Source organism: Squalius cephalus (genome assembly GCF_949319135.1).
Source record: "Squalius cephalus genome assembly, chromosome: 15".
Lineage (NCBI taxonomy): Eukaryota > Metazoa > Chordata > Actinopteri > Cypriniformes > Leuciscidae > Squalius > Squalius cephalus.
The window spans coordinates 37,902,084-37,917,083 of NC_137136.1; the positions used below are offsets into that span (position 1 = coordinate 37,902,084).

Consider the following 15,000-nt stretch of genomic DNA (forward strand, 5'->3'; position numbering starts at 1 on the left):
TTGGAGGAGGAGTGGCTTTAGAGGAGGCGTGTGCTTTGGAGGAGTAGTGGCTTTGGAGGAGGTGTGTGCTTTGGAGGAGGAGTGGCTTTGGAGGAGGTGTGTGCTTTGGAGGAGGAGTGGCTTTGGAGGAGGAGTGTGCTTTGGAGGAGGAGTGGCTTTGGAGGAGGCGTGTGCTTTGGAGGAGGAGTGGCTTTAGAGGAGGCGTGTGCTTTGGAGGAGGTGTGTGCTTTGGAGGAGGTGTGTGCTTTGGAGGAGGAGTGGCTTTGGAGGAGGTGTGTGCTTTGGAGGAGGAGTGGCTTTAGAGGAGGCGTGTGCTTTGGAGGAGGAGTGGCTTTGTAGGAGGCGTGGCTTTAGAGGAGGAGTGTGCTTTGGAGGAGGAGTGGCTTTAGAGGAGGCGTGTGCTTTGGAGGAGGAGTGGCTTTGGAGGAGGTGTGTGCTTCGGAGGAGGAGTGGCTTTGGAGGAGGTGTGTGCTTTGGAGGAGGAGTGGCTTTGGAGGAGGTGTGTGCTTTGGAGGAGGAGTGGCTTTGGAGGAGGTGTGTGCTTTGGAGGAGGAGTGTGCTTTAGAGGAGGCGTGTGCTTTGGAGGAGGTGTGTGCTTTGGAGGAGGAGTGGCTTTGGAGGAGGAGTGTGCTTTGGAGGAGGAGTGGCTTTGGAGGAGGTGTGTGCTTTGGAGGAGGAGTGTGCTTTGGAGGAGGAGTGGCTTTGGAGGAGGTGTGTGCTTTGGAGGAGGAGTGGCTTTGGAGGAGGTGTGTGCTTTGGAGGAGGAGTGTGCTTTGGAGGAGGAGTGGCTTTAGAGGAGGTGTGTGCTTTGGAGGAGGAGTGGCTTTAGAGGAGGCGTGTGCTTTGGAGGAGGAGTGGCTTTAGAGGAGGCGTGTGCTTTGGAGGAGGAGTGGCTTTGGAGGAGGTGTGTGCTTTGGAGGAGCAGTGGCTTTGGAGGAGGAGTGTGCTTTGGAGGAGGAGTGGCTTTGGAGGAGGAGTGTGCTTTGGAGGAGGAGTGGCTTTGGAGGAGGTGTGTGCTTTGGAGGAGGAGTGGCTTTAGAGGAGGCGTGTGCTTTGGAGGAGGAGTGGCTTTAGAGGAGGCGTGTGCTTTGGAGGAGGAGTGGCTTTAGAGGAGGCGTGTGCTTTGGAGGAGGAGTGGCTTTAGAGGAGGCGTGTGCTTTGGAGGAGGTGTGTGCTTTGGAGGAGGTGTGTGCTTTGGAGGAGGAGTGGCTTTGGAGGAGGAGTGGCTTTGGAGGAGGAGTGGCTTTAGAGGAGGCGTGTGCTTTGGAGGAGGAGTGGCTTTAGAGGAGGTGTGTGCTTTGGAGGAGGAGTGGCTTTGGAGGAGGAGTGGCTTTGGAGGAGGAGTGGCTTTAGAGGAGGCGTGTGCTTTGGAGGAGGAGTGGCTTTAGAGGAGGCGTGTGCTTTGGAGGAGGAGTGGCTTTAGAGGAGGCGTGTGCTTTGGAGGAGGAGTGGCTTTAGAGGAGGCGTGTGCTTTGGAGGAGGAGTGGCTTTGGAGGAGGTGTGTGCTTTGGAGGAGGAGTGGGTTTAGAGGAGGCGTGTGCTTTGGAGGAGGAGTGGCTTTAGAGGAGGCGTGTGCTTTGGAGGAGGTGTGTGCTTTGGAGGAGGAGTGGAATTTTTCTAGAATAAACTAGAATAATTTGTCCAATTGGTAACATGTAAACTGTGAAAAGAAGAGGGCCCAAGACAGAACCTTGAGGTACACCAGAACTGATAGATTTGGTGTAAGATTTGTGCTTCTGGAATACAACAAACTGTTGGGTCCCTGTCAAAAAAGAGGAGAACCAGTCAAAGGCTATACTACTAATTCCAATATATATGTACAGTTTTTAGTAAAGCCAAGAAATGCTTAATCGGTCCTGAGATCGGCTCGAGACGTCCCTAATTATGACATTAAAATTGTGTAAACTTAAGTCCATGAATAATAAATCAGTGGTCAGAACTGTACAATACTAATGGTGTAAATTCAGTTGATCCTTTACCAGTCTGTGTAAATAAGTTCAGCATGCTCACACACTTCTCAGAAGAGTTTTTCTAAACTTTAGCACTGAATTAGGTGTTCTCATTACAGATATACCCTGATTGCCTCGCTCGGATACCTCACGCTTTGCCAAGTGAGCAGAGTCTTCATATTCGACTATGGGATCCTGTCCACAGATTTCTCAGGGTAAGGACATTTTTATTATATGTGTTTGTGTTATTTTGATCAGTAGCAGATGAGTAGCAGCAAAGGTGGACATTCTGGACCTTCTGCAGTTTGAATGCTCTCACCTGTTAACATGGGCGCCGAAAACACACGCCGGTTTCACACTAGATGCCAAACGCTCAGATTTCTGTGATGTGGCCACTCCCCGAAGCTCCACTTAGTTTCTTACATACCAGTTTAGTCAGTTTTCCTATGCTGAGGTTTAGTACACACCCTTGGATAAACAAGAGGAGAGATAACATGCTGTCTGTCTGTCAGTGCCTCGGTCACGTCTCTTTTTCTCTTTAAATGTAATTGTAACCAAGTCCCTTGTGTAGACGAGGAGGAGGCAGGAACTGGCTGACGTTCAACGTAAATTGAATGACAAAATAAAACGTAGAAAGAAAACAAAACTGCTGCATATGAGCATAAAGGAACCAGCAGCATAAAGTCCTGATGTCTTCCCCTCTCCTCTCCACTGATGAACACATACAGCCCACCATATTCTTTATTAAATTGATATTTAATATATTAAATTATATGTATTTGTTTTATTGACCAGTATCGCTAAAAACGTTACAGACTACTCTTTCCTCTGAGTAAAATCACACAGCTGAGGTCAGCTGACACACACAAAGAACAGTGTCACGTTTAGAGGTTGAAGAATCTACGCTTAGCAATATTATTTCTTTTTAACTGGATTACACAGAAGTCTAATTGGCTGTAATAGTTTCCTCTAGAGATAAACAGGCATCTCTCCACTCACTGCAGACTAACACCTGCTAGTACACACAGGCTACAGGTTTGATTTTGACGTTGTTGGGGACAGAAAACAGACTGTGCTCGGCCTGTGCATGTTGAGTTGTCTTGTGTCTGTGGAGAAAAACCCGATTCATGTAAAAGAAATCCCTGAACTCAGTTTTTAGTGGTTTATTTTCACTCACGTTACTGTATTCCTTCACTCAAAGAACTGAATCAGTCAGGGGTGCGTTTCCCAAAACCATAGTTGCTAACCTGTTAGCAACTTAGTTGGTTGGCAATGGGAAATTGCATTGCAACCAACAAAGTTGCTAACTTAGTTAGCAACTATGGTTTTGGGAAACGCACCCCAGAGCGGTTACTGAATCTGAATCACTGCAAATGATCACTACTTTCAGTCTTTCTCTGTGTAACTGCTGACTGTAGTGTGGATCTGTGAGCCTCGCTGTGAACACTATACATGAGCCTGTACGCTAACTGAAGGAAACTAACTACTCTGCCTATGTAGACCTACAGTATATAAACTCTCTTCATAATAAATGTGGGGTCTTTCTTCATTAGTATTATTTACTTAGTCTCCTCTTGTTTTCAGGCCTTTGATGATAATAACACAGAAGGTCACGACTCTTGCCTTTCAGGTGCATGATGGTGAGAAATCATTGGTGCAATCTTTTGTGAATTTGTTGCTATAAACTGTCATGTCACTGACATCTTAGAAAATAATTCAATTGATAATTTCAGAAAACATGACTCGTGTCTTCGTGTTTCAGGGATGAGTCGAAAGCAAGAGGAACTTAGAGACGATCAGAGACGTCTGGCAGTACAGTATGACTTTTTCATCCTCAGCAGTTTCTACATCTTACTGGGAAAAATCTGTGCTAAAACCTACAAATATTTGGTGGTTACTCATGGCAGAAATAGCGGAACGTCCCGGACACAAAGACAGTGCCTTGCGAAAGTCATCAGTCTACACTCCATTCCCCATAATGACACCGCAAAAACTATTTGTGATAAGTTTACAAATTTATAAAAAAGGGGAAAAAAGAAAAATCACATTCAGACTCATAACTCAGGACTTATGATCACGTTTGACAGCGATTACAACCTATTTCGACGTGATCAAATGGAAAAAAATTAAGGGCTGAATACTTTTGCAAGCCACTGTAACCCTTCAGTAACCTAAATCAATATCAATATTCAATATTCAATATCAGCTTGCAAAATGGTTTAAAATAATAATAATAATAATAATAATAAACAGGAAATAAAGACAGAAAGGCAAATATGAACCAAAGGTCATCCTACTTGCATTTGTTTTGGGAATAACAGCGTCACCCCACAGAATCAGATCATGTTTGTGACTACAACAGGGATCAGTCAGTGTAAAAACAAAAGCTTTTTCAGGGAACACTCCTGTTGTTGAGATAAGTCATGTTCTTCTCCACTCACCGCATGTTTTCTCCATCTACAGCTCACGCCCGTCTCTGTTGGAGTATCTGAGCTACAATATAAATTTCCTGAGTATCTTGGTGGGCCCTTGCAGTCTCTATAAAGACTACATTGAGTTTATCAAGGGCCAGCGTGTGAAAAGAGTCAGAGACAGCAGTTCACAGCAGATCGACTGGGAGAAAGTGCCTGAGCCGTCGCCTGTGGTGAGACAAGATTCATACAAACATTGCTTCAGAAATACAGCTGTTCACACAGGACTCAGACGAACACACAGAATAAGGGTGATCAGTTCATTAAGAACAGCATGGATTAGGCTTGTATGTGTGTGCGCAGGGCAGTGAACATGTAAAGGAAAACTTCACCCAACAATGAAACTCATTGCCCATGCCTCAATATCCATTTACATGTGTGCTTTGTTTAATTTTTGTCATGTTTATTTGGTGTAATAATGTTGTGAGGATCAAATAATCAATGCTTGGAAAGTTTTAGGGCGATTAAACACTGCCAGGTTGTCTTGCACATTTCCCAGGGCACTTCTTGAGTGTTATTCTGTCTTCTGAGATGAATTCCTGCTGTTCTTCTACAGAGGACTGTGATTAAAAAGCTTCTCGTGTGCGTCTGCTGTCTTCTCTGGTTCTTCATCATCACCAAAGCGTTCCCCGTAACTTACAACGTGGACCCGCAGTTCGTCAGCGACGCCTCTTTCGTGACCAGATTGGCCTACGCGTTAATCTCCATCCAGGCTGCCAGACCCAAGTTCTACTTCGCATGGACCCTCGGTAAGCAGACGCGGACAGAAACCTGAGACCGTGTGATTGGCTGAGAGCAGAACGTGTTATGAGTCGACGTTTAAGAACATACTGTTATTTATTGTCATGTATTGTTGGCAGAAAGACATGAGTCTGTTCCAAAATATACAGCCAAATGGCTGATACCAGGGGTCCTATAGTCGTAGAGCACAATGTCACGTCATTTTAAATAAAATAAATAAAAACTCATCAAACAGATTGTGTACACATATTAAGCTAGGTTAGGAGATATTGTGAGTTATAGTGTAGAGCATAACTGTATGCTATTAAGGATAATCATTTAAATGATATTTTGAAAAATTAGTCTCTTGCTTACAAATCCACTAATGAACGATTGGAAATGTGTTAGTGTGTCCTTACATGATATCTAAAGGGACTAGCGCTGTACAGTAAATGCATGTTGTTTCCCACTTCCAGCGGATGCGGTCCACAATGCGGCGGGGTTCGGAGTCAGTGGTGTGAACGCGAGAGGAGAAGTGTCCTGGGACCTCGTCTCCAACGTTCACATCTGGGAGATTGAGGTTTGTTCACTACTTTTGAACAGGCCATGCAAACAGTGTATTCACTACTGCCTTGTATAATGCCACAGAAGGACTGTGGATCTCTCAATTATAAAGCAAATCTTTTCTCTGTTTGCAGACAGCAACAAGTTTTAAATCATTTATCGACAACTGGAATATACAGACTGCTCTTTGGCTAAAACGGTTAGTTTTAAATGTTATATTTACATATTAGTCAACTGATCTGTTGCTATTGCATCAGCATTTAAGAATTCAAATTTGATATGTTTACAAAGATCCTTCTATTATCTATTGAATCCCACAATAATATTTAAAATATAAGTAAGCTTAATATACATAGAATCATCATTTATTGGGTACTTTCAGTTGGGAGGGGGCTGTCCCGATCCCTAACCCCTAAATTGTAACTTGTGAAAATGATATTGAAATGTTTTTTTTGTTTTTTGTTTTTCTGTTTTTTTCATTGTTTTTTTGTTGTTGTTTTTTTTAAATATCTTTTTGATTTCTTTTAAAAAGTGAAGTAAAAATAAAACATTTATTTTATATTTTATTTTTAAATCATGAAACTTTATATAAAAAAAAAAAATTCTTTTTTTTTTTTTTTTAATTATCATCTTTGACCTAGGCTCTCAAGTGTCTAAAATTGTCACTACCGAAACATGTGGTAAAGTTTCGGTTGTGACATCATGTTTACTGGAAATACTAGTAAGGTTAGGTATACCCTAACCCATACTGGAATTCCTGGAAAAGGCGAGACAGCACCCAACAGGCCGATTATGGGTGGATTGCTCAATCACTCCAACCTTAAAGGACAAGTTCGGTATTTTACACTTAAAGCCCTGTTTACAGATCGTATCTGATGAAATAGAACGGTTAAGATTAAAATTTGGACACATGCTCCTGTCCCGAGAATTTTAGGTTTATTTCGCTTCCCCCCCCCCACCCCCACAATGGTTGTCTAGGTGCACTGGAACATTCCTTCATAAAACACATTAAACTTTCGATTACAAAGACGTGAAACTCACCGAGTGGTCAGGGGTGTTCACTGATATGCTCACTCAAAAATCGCTGAAAAAGATGCTTTCCAACGGGTGTTTTACCATTCGTTGTAAAACTGTGGACCTATTTTTCCAAACGTCTCACACCCGTAGATTCTTCCGTTGAGAGCTTGAATAATAGACACTCCAGCCCAGTTGGTGGCGACAATGCACATTTGCCGATTGCAAGCAAACCACTGGCATTTCACTGAATACACAGAAGAAGCAGAAGAAGAAGCGGCGGAGTAATACCGTACCTCACAGCACATTCAATACAAGTCAATGGAGTTGGACAAAAACTACGATAAAACCTGTTGGAAAGCATCTTTTGCAGCGATTTTTGAGTGAGCATACCAGTGAACACCCCTGACCACAACCTAAAATTCTCGGGACAGGAGCATGTGTCCAAATTTTAATCTTAACCGTTCTATTTCATCAGATACAATCTGTAAACAGGGCTTTAAGTGTAAAATACCGAACTTGTCCTTTAAGAGCACATAGGTTCTGGCGAGCTGAGGGAGGGTGACTGGCTGCTGCAACAACACTGCCTTGAAGAGATGCTACCCTTTTCTTTTGCAGCTGGTCATCACCACTATGCTAGATGGATCACTTGGCATTTACGTGAAATGCAGCACCTTCCCTCCATTGCAAAAGATGACCTTCTTGCCGGAAGTCATGTGTGCCGCCATTCAGATGGTGCACCTGCAGTGAGTGCCGATGTGTTTGGGGAGCAGTCATACATCAGGCAAGGGAAGGGAGCAGGGGGCGTGAAGGGTATTTCAACCAACCCTGAGCAGGTTGCAGTTTGGATCCAATCATTTGGCATATGCTCACATCTCTCTCAGTCATTGGATGACATGTACACTAGCATCAGAGAAGACTGTGTCCAACAGACACAAAGAGGAGGGTGAAGCACGACGGGAGTTGGATGCTGAGGACCGCTCTAAAATTGTAAGGATGCTGTGGGAAAACACAAATCCACTCATGACAGAGAGCACTTTGCTCTACCACATCATAAATGGACAGGTGGCTGATGGAAAAGTGAATGTGCAAGATGCGCTAAAGATTGGCCAGGCTATGTGTGAAAAGTTTTCTTCATCACTTCCGGAGGCATTTCATGCACCCATCTCTAACAAGGTAGTGACTATGAAGTTCCAGAAAAAGGGAATGAAGGTCAGTGGGAAGGTTGTTTGTGACCTTGAGTCATTATTTGCTTGACTGTTGGTGGTGGGAGGCCAGAAAACAATGGAGCTCTCTTCTCTCTTCAAATATGAGCTTAGCCCAGTCCCCTTGTCTATCATTGATGACAATGGATGCCTCCGAAAGGGCAATAAGTCAGTGCTTGTCCATCAGCTCGGAATTCCAGTCCAATCCCCAGTCACCAGATGTTGTCATTGTGGATGCATTCCAGCTCATTTATCACGTGGTTTGGCCATCGTCTGGGACAGTGGCAGATCTTGCAGCCAGCATGGGACGTCGGCTTAATTGTTACAACACCCAAACATTTGTCATCTTTGACAGATATTTGCAGGTGTCTGCCAAGGACCATGAGAGACATAGAAGAGCAGGAGAGAGCTCCACAGAGTACAAGAGTACAAGCTCTCATTGACTACTCCTCTACCTAGTCGAGACAAAGTCTTGAAAAACAAGCACAACAAACAAAGGCTGAGCGAACCCCTGTGCACTTTCAATGAAGGAAGTAAGATCATGATGGTCAGTAAAGCTGACACTCATGAAGAGGACGATATATCACTTATATCTTACATGTTAGATGCTGTCAGACATGGGGCTTCAACTGTTCACATTCTCAGTGATGACACAGATGTCTTTGTGCTTATGGTTTATTGGTGTTGGAAGGCTGGTAACACTACTAACCTACAGATGGAAAAGTGGAATGGCACTGTTCTCAGCATAAATGCAACTGCAGAGAATCTGGGTGACCAATGTGGTTCCACTCTGGCCATGTCACCACCTCATATCCTGTCGGGAAGGGGAAGGTGTCTGCACTCAAGGCCATGAGAGTCGTACCTGGTTAGCTTTTCCACTGTGTTGGAGAGGCAGAAGCCACAGATTTACAAATCACAAAAGCAACAAGGGATTTCTTTCCCGGCTCTGTACAATTCTTTCCCGGCTCTGTACCGGGATGCAGCCTGGTATGAAATTGACTGAAATCGCAAAAGCCCTCCAGCACTGAAGACACTACCTCCTACAGAGCGCAATATGCACCTTCATGGAAGATGTGCCCACCTACAGACTAGCCTGATCCACCGGCTGTGGATATCACCTTGTTGGGACGGGACAAGAAGATGGGCCTGAAGGAAGGAGAGGAACTGATTATGCCCACCCAGGATTCAAGTCCATTTGCTCCTCCTGCTTTGTTAGATGTTGTCAGCTGTGGTTGCAAAGCCGGATTGAAACCTTGCACATCAGCAAAGAGCAGCTGTGCAGCTGGTAGCCAGTGTGTGCCTTGTGTGGTGCGGAGGTGAGGCCCTCTTGGTTAGCCTTGCATCTGGCGGACTGACCCGGGTTGCCCAGACTCAGTTTTAACTCTTGCATCTGGCCGAGTTTTAACTGGGTCCTCGTTGGAACTTGTGACTTGCGGACCAACCTGGGCAGCCCTTCTGCCATGCGGGCGTTGCCCTAGCGACTTGCGTGGCCTGTCTTGTATGGCATCTATATAGTGTATATTTGTTAATAGTTTGTTGATCACACATGGTGATGGGCTTAGGTGATGTCATCTCACTGGGTGTCTTAATGGGCTACCCCATTAATATGTATCGTAAAATTGCAGGATCCAAGTTATGTCAAACACCCACATTGCTTTTTCCTCCAGAAATGCATAACATTCAGCCTAACAAAGATTAATCGTTTATCCAAAAAGCAATTTTGAATCTTCAAAAGTGTCAGGAGGGGATTCAGGCTCACTACACCCTGAAAACAGGGCATCAACATTCACAAGAGCACTCATGATTCTGGAATGTAAGATTATTTTGTTTACCATAAAAATAACCTAAAATGATGCCTGAAAGTAATCAAAATTTGCCTAAATAAATCAAATTATGTACTAAAATTAGCTCTTTGAAATCTGAAAATGCCAGAAATTAAATCAGCATCCTCTAAAACCTCTAAAACCACTCGCATATTGTAAAAATTGGCCATACAGTGCAAAATATATGGTCAAAATGGACGATTAAGCTAATAATGCTAATTATGCAAATTTCTCAATATATGCAAATTAGCATCCGGCAGCTTCTGTATGCTGGGAACCCATACTTCACATTTCTGCATTAAAACTTTGGTGTACTCAACATTTCCGGGTTCACCTAGTTGGCTACTAGACAATTTTTTTTGAGTGTTATTCAATAAAATTTAGTTTTTGTGTGTACAACTGTTCAGAACTGTGCTAGTTAACCCTGTGCTAATTAGCATCTTTGAGCTAGGCTCAGAAGTATCTAAAATTGTCACTACCGAAACAGTTATGACCGAAACATGTCATCATTGCTGACAAAAGTGAACACATATATTCATTTTTGGGGGGGAAATAAACACAATTTTTGTACAGTTATGCAAATCATTAGTATCTTAGTATGTTTTAGTTGTGTTTTAGTATGTGAGTTAAAATTCTGTAATGTGATGTGATCGCAAAACATTACTGTCACAGTGTCACTACCGGAAATGTGCCGTCACGACCGAAACATGGATGTTCTGTCTAAAATAAAGTATATTGAATTATCAACTAAGTGTTTGGTTCAAACTACTGAATCCTCAACTTTGAAATCAGTATGATTAACTTAATGGCTTTTACAAATGTAGCGCCCCCTACCTCCTTTTCTAAAGGTTCAGTAAAGGACAGCACCAGGTTCAATAAACTAGTGCCTAAGAGATGTTGTATTACAAGGCCCCGCTGATGTCACTGAAATAAATACTTTTCTTTTGGAAATTTACTCAGAATAAATCTATGCTCACACAAGTTCACTGGTTAAGAATAAACTCTGTTGAATAAAGAAAACACTTGAAATAGAAAAATGTACAGGATTTAATTCAAGTAGAATTATAGAGTAAGAAATAGCTTGCATTCAAATTTGCTAAATATTACTAAATCAAGTTAATCTCAAGTTTGGTATAATATAACCACAAAAAGGGGAATATGACCTGTGACAGATATGCTGAATTGACCTCTGTGTCAAATACACCTCGAGTTAGTTGAGCGAATTAACACCCTTGAAATTACATGTATAGAATAATTCACTTTGTGTTTCAAAATACTACTCTGAACACTCACATTTTTTAAGCGCGCTGAATAACACTATATGAACTGATATTAAACACTGTGGGCCCACACACACACAGATAACACACACGCACACTCTCACAACCCACCCCGGAGCAGGCCTGAATCGTGGCTTGAGTGCGTAGTGGCCGTGGAAACTGAAACTGGCCTCTTCACTCTCCTGAGCACAAACAAAGAAAAGCAAACAAGGGTCCCTGAATCACTGTAGGAACTGAAATGATGGCGAAGCACCGTGGAAGGCCTCCTCCTGCAGATCCTCCTCCTGCAGATCCTCCTCCTGCAGATCCTCCTCCTGCAGATCCTCGTCCTGCAGATCCTCGTCCTGCAGATCCTCCTCCTGCAGATCCTCCTCCTGCAGATCCTCCTCCTGCAGATCCTCCTCCTGCAGATCCTCGTCCTGCAGATCCTCGTCCTGCAGATCCTCCTCCTGCAGATCCTCCTCCTGCAGATCCTCCTCCTGCAGATCCTCCTCCTGCAGATCCTCGTCCTGCAGATCCTCCTCCTGCAGATCCTCCTCCTGCAGATCCTCCTCCTGCAGATCCTCGTCCTGCAGATCCTCCTCCTGCAGATCCTCCTCCTGCAGATCCTCCTCCTGCAGATCCTCCTCCTGCAGATCCTCCTCCTGCAGATCCTCGTCCTGCAGATCCTCGTCCTGCAGATCCTCCTCCTGCAGATCCTCCTCCTGCAGATCCTCGTCCTGCAGATCCTCCTCCTGCAGATCCTCGTCCTGCAGATCCTCGTCCTGCAGATCCTCGTCCTGCAGATCCTCGTCCTGCAGATCCTCGTCCTGCAGATCCTCCTCCTGCAGATCCTCGTCCTGCAGATCCTCGTCCTGCAGATCCTCGTCCTGCAGATCCTCGTCCTGCAGATCCTCGTCCTGCAGATCCTCGTCCTGCAGATCCTCGTCCTGCAGATCCTCCTCCTGCAGATCCTCGTCCTGCAGATCCTCCTCCTGCAGATCCTCCTCCTGGCGGCTGATGTAGATCACACTCCAACGCAGCCAGAGGAACCCCAGACCTCACGGTGATCTGGGGCGCTATCTGGTCTCCCTCGGGTCAATTACAGGATGAATTCATGAAGATTTCAGTCCGATTGTCCTATTTTTTGTTATATTTGTTATATAAGTTATATTTGACGATAACTTTACTAACAGTCTATCTCAGCGCTATTTACAGCTAATCACGTAACCGCATTAACGGAAAAACAATGTACACTCCAAATAGTCCATGAGCCAGGGGGGTTGATCGTATCATCGGGGGGACAATCATTGTTTTTTGGCAAGGTATGCACCCCTAGTATTAGAAAAATCACGATAGCAGTGCAGGGGTGGTAGCGAAATCACTTTTTTCAGCTCATGAAGTTACTAACCCCCTAAGATTAATTCCGTTTTTGAAATCTGGTGTATATCTGGTTTAGGCTCATGCTAGGGATATTGTCAATATTCTATAATATGGTGCTTGGTATCGTTGGAAAGGGGACCTTTTAGGCTTTCATTTAAGCCCAGTACTGAACCTGTCTGACAAACACAGAGGTCACATGACTTCTTTAAACCAGAAATAACACACATTTTTCACAATTTCCGCCTAAACTGTATGCTTTCTTTTATCCCTGTGGCATGAAAGAACACCACGGACACAAAACTCAACAACTTCAATACTCAAGGCACTCTGATGACTCAGAAAATGTATAATATACCCATACTATTTATTTGTGAGAGCCTTAAAGGGGTGATGAACTGAGAAATCAAATTTTCCTTGAGCTTTTGACATATAAGAGATCATCATACTATAATAATATCCTGTAAGTTTCAGAACTGAAAACTACCTTGTTAGTCCAATAAAAGCTTTTATAGACATCAGGCTCAGCAAACGACTCGTTTTTCAAAGTGGGGAACTATGACGTCAAAGAGGATAAAACACCGCCTCCACAAAAGAAGATCAACGCCTACTTCAACACGGCCTGTTTAGCCCCGGCCACCGATTCGCCCAAACATGCTAAATAACATAGGACGACATGATGATTGCTAAACCGGATCGAGCTACTTCCAAGCAATAAACATGCTGTTGACTAAATATTGTGCAGCGCCTGTTTGTGCAAGAAGACAGTCTGCATAAGCTTTGGATTCCAGCATGGTTAAACTTTATTAAATCAGTCAATCACAATTTCCCGACGGATCTGCCAGCAACATGTAAGTAACCATGTGTATTCTAATGCCTGATCTGCGATCAGTGATTTCTGATGTGTAATTATTCAAGTTCAGATATTTCTCTTAAAATCGTTCAATACTGTTTATGCATCAGTGACTAAACGATCAACTTCACATAATTTCTCGTAGTATTATGAAAATAATCTTCTTTAAACTCTTATTAAATTATATACAGAAAGCGATCAAAGAACGATCCCTTTCCATTCGCCCAAGCTGTCAATCAAACAGCACAGCGCGAGCCGCGAGAGCTTATCTGGACACTCACCAAACTCGTGATGAAATGATGACACTGTTAAACTACACAACGAAGCTCTTACTGTGTACTCACATCGTGTTTGCATTGTGATTTGGTGTAAGCATTTGTGAGAGTGCAAAAATTGCGTTGCAATGATAAGATCTTTATTCACGTGATCAACAGACTGTCTGTCATCTGCTCAGTGCTCATCATGCTGCAACCTTTCATGCGATGTAATAGATTTAAATATAATGCTTTAAACGATACTGTTCACGATTTGTTAATCTCGATAGCTGTACTAGTAAAAACGTAGTAAAAGTTTTCGAGAGAGTTCATGTAATACTAGCTATTTCATATGCAAGCATGTCAGCCAATCACAGCAGAGGGCGTTTGCACTGCAGTCTCACAGCAGACACGCCCCTTAAAACAGAGCATTCAAATCTAAGGCTGAAATCAGGCTTGGAAAAATGGCTTTTATTTATAAATTATGACAATTTTTGATGTAAAAATCATACTAACATTATAAGGGTACCCCAGGCAACATTATAAAATAATAAAACAATCCAGTTCATGACCCCTTTAACTTAGAATTGTGCAGCCAGTACAAGTCTTCAAAATAGAACAGAGCCAATAGAATGGAAAATAGAATACCCTATTAGTCCAGAGCCAAATGGCCTATTTATTCATGTACAGTTGTAATAAAAAGTAATTGTTTCAATAGTGTTGTCAACATAACACTTGTAAGTGGTTTAACAAAATGTTTCTATCATGTATTTTGATATTCACCCACTTTCAGTTAGAATGTCAGAAAGTAGCTCATGCACAGTTCATATGGATTTTTGGGCTCCAATAGTTCATATTGGACCCAAGAAACATATTTCTGGCCAAAGAGTCCTCGATCTTGGGCTTTCTATACATACTCATATACTCCTTCTGATGCTTCATAAGCCATATAGTCTGAACATTAACACACAGACCACGGACGGCGCGCTGCGTGGAACTGTTGGTTCAGTTGACTGGTTATAACAACACTACCAACTATGCCATCTTCAATCCACTTCCATTGAAGCTGCACAGACTTCAGAAACACAGACACAGACATTAACGCTCTATACATATTGACTCAAGAGTCAAAATTTGAGTGTCAGAATGTCAGAATGTCAGAAAGTAGCTCATGCACGGAATGTTGATGGATTTTGACAGTTTGACAAGGTTTTGTGAAAAGATTGTTGGTTCAGTTGACTGGTTATAACAACACTCATAGCGATTTCGCTACCACCCCTGCACTGCTATCGTGATTTCTCTAGTACTAGGGGTGTATACCTTGCCAAAAAACACTATGAGACTTTGTCCCCCAGATGATACCGATGGACCAAATTCGGGGCCCTGGCTCATGGACTAAAATTCAAATATTAACAACAGAATGAACTGAACCACTCATGTATACACACGGACTATATTCACTTCAAAAGTATTAATACAATGATCTATCGATTAATTTACTGCATTTT

General features: G+C 43.1%; 1 protein-coding gene across 2 annotated transcripts in view; it reads left to right on the forward strand.

Annotated features, from left to right (window-relative positions):
* The window catches only part of mboat1 (membrane bound O-acyltransferase domain containing 1), a 35,225-nt gene that overhangs the window by 10,229 nt on the left and 9,996 nt on the right, over positions 1 to 15,000 (forward strand). Inside the window, exons 4-10 of one of the 2 annotated variants that reach the window (XM_079894112.1) lie at positions 2,069 to 2,164; positions 3,534 to 3,589; positions 3,712 to 3,766; positions 4,413 to 4,593; positions 4,977 to 5,169; positions 5,617 to 5,720; positions 5,839 to 5,903. In XM_079894112.1, the coding sequence (XP_079750238.1) occupies positions 2,069 to 2,164; positions 3,534 to 3,589; positions 3,712 to 3,766; positions 4,413 to 4,593; positions 4,977 to 5,169; positions 5,617 to 5,720; positions 5,839 to 5,903 (750 nt within the window). The remainder of the gene's footprint in view (positions 1 to 2,068; positions 2,165 to 3,533; positions 3,590 to 3,711; positions 3,767 to 4,412; positions 4,594 to 4,976; positions 5,170 to 5,616; positions 5,721 to 5,838; positions 5,904 to 15,000) is intronic. The other variant, XM_079894113.1, reaches the window with a different exon arrangement.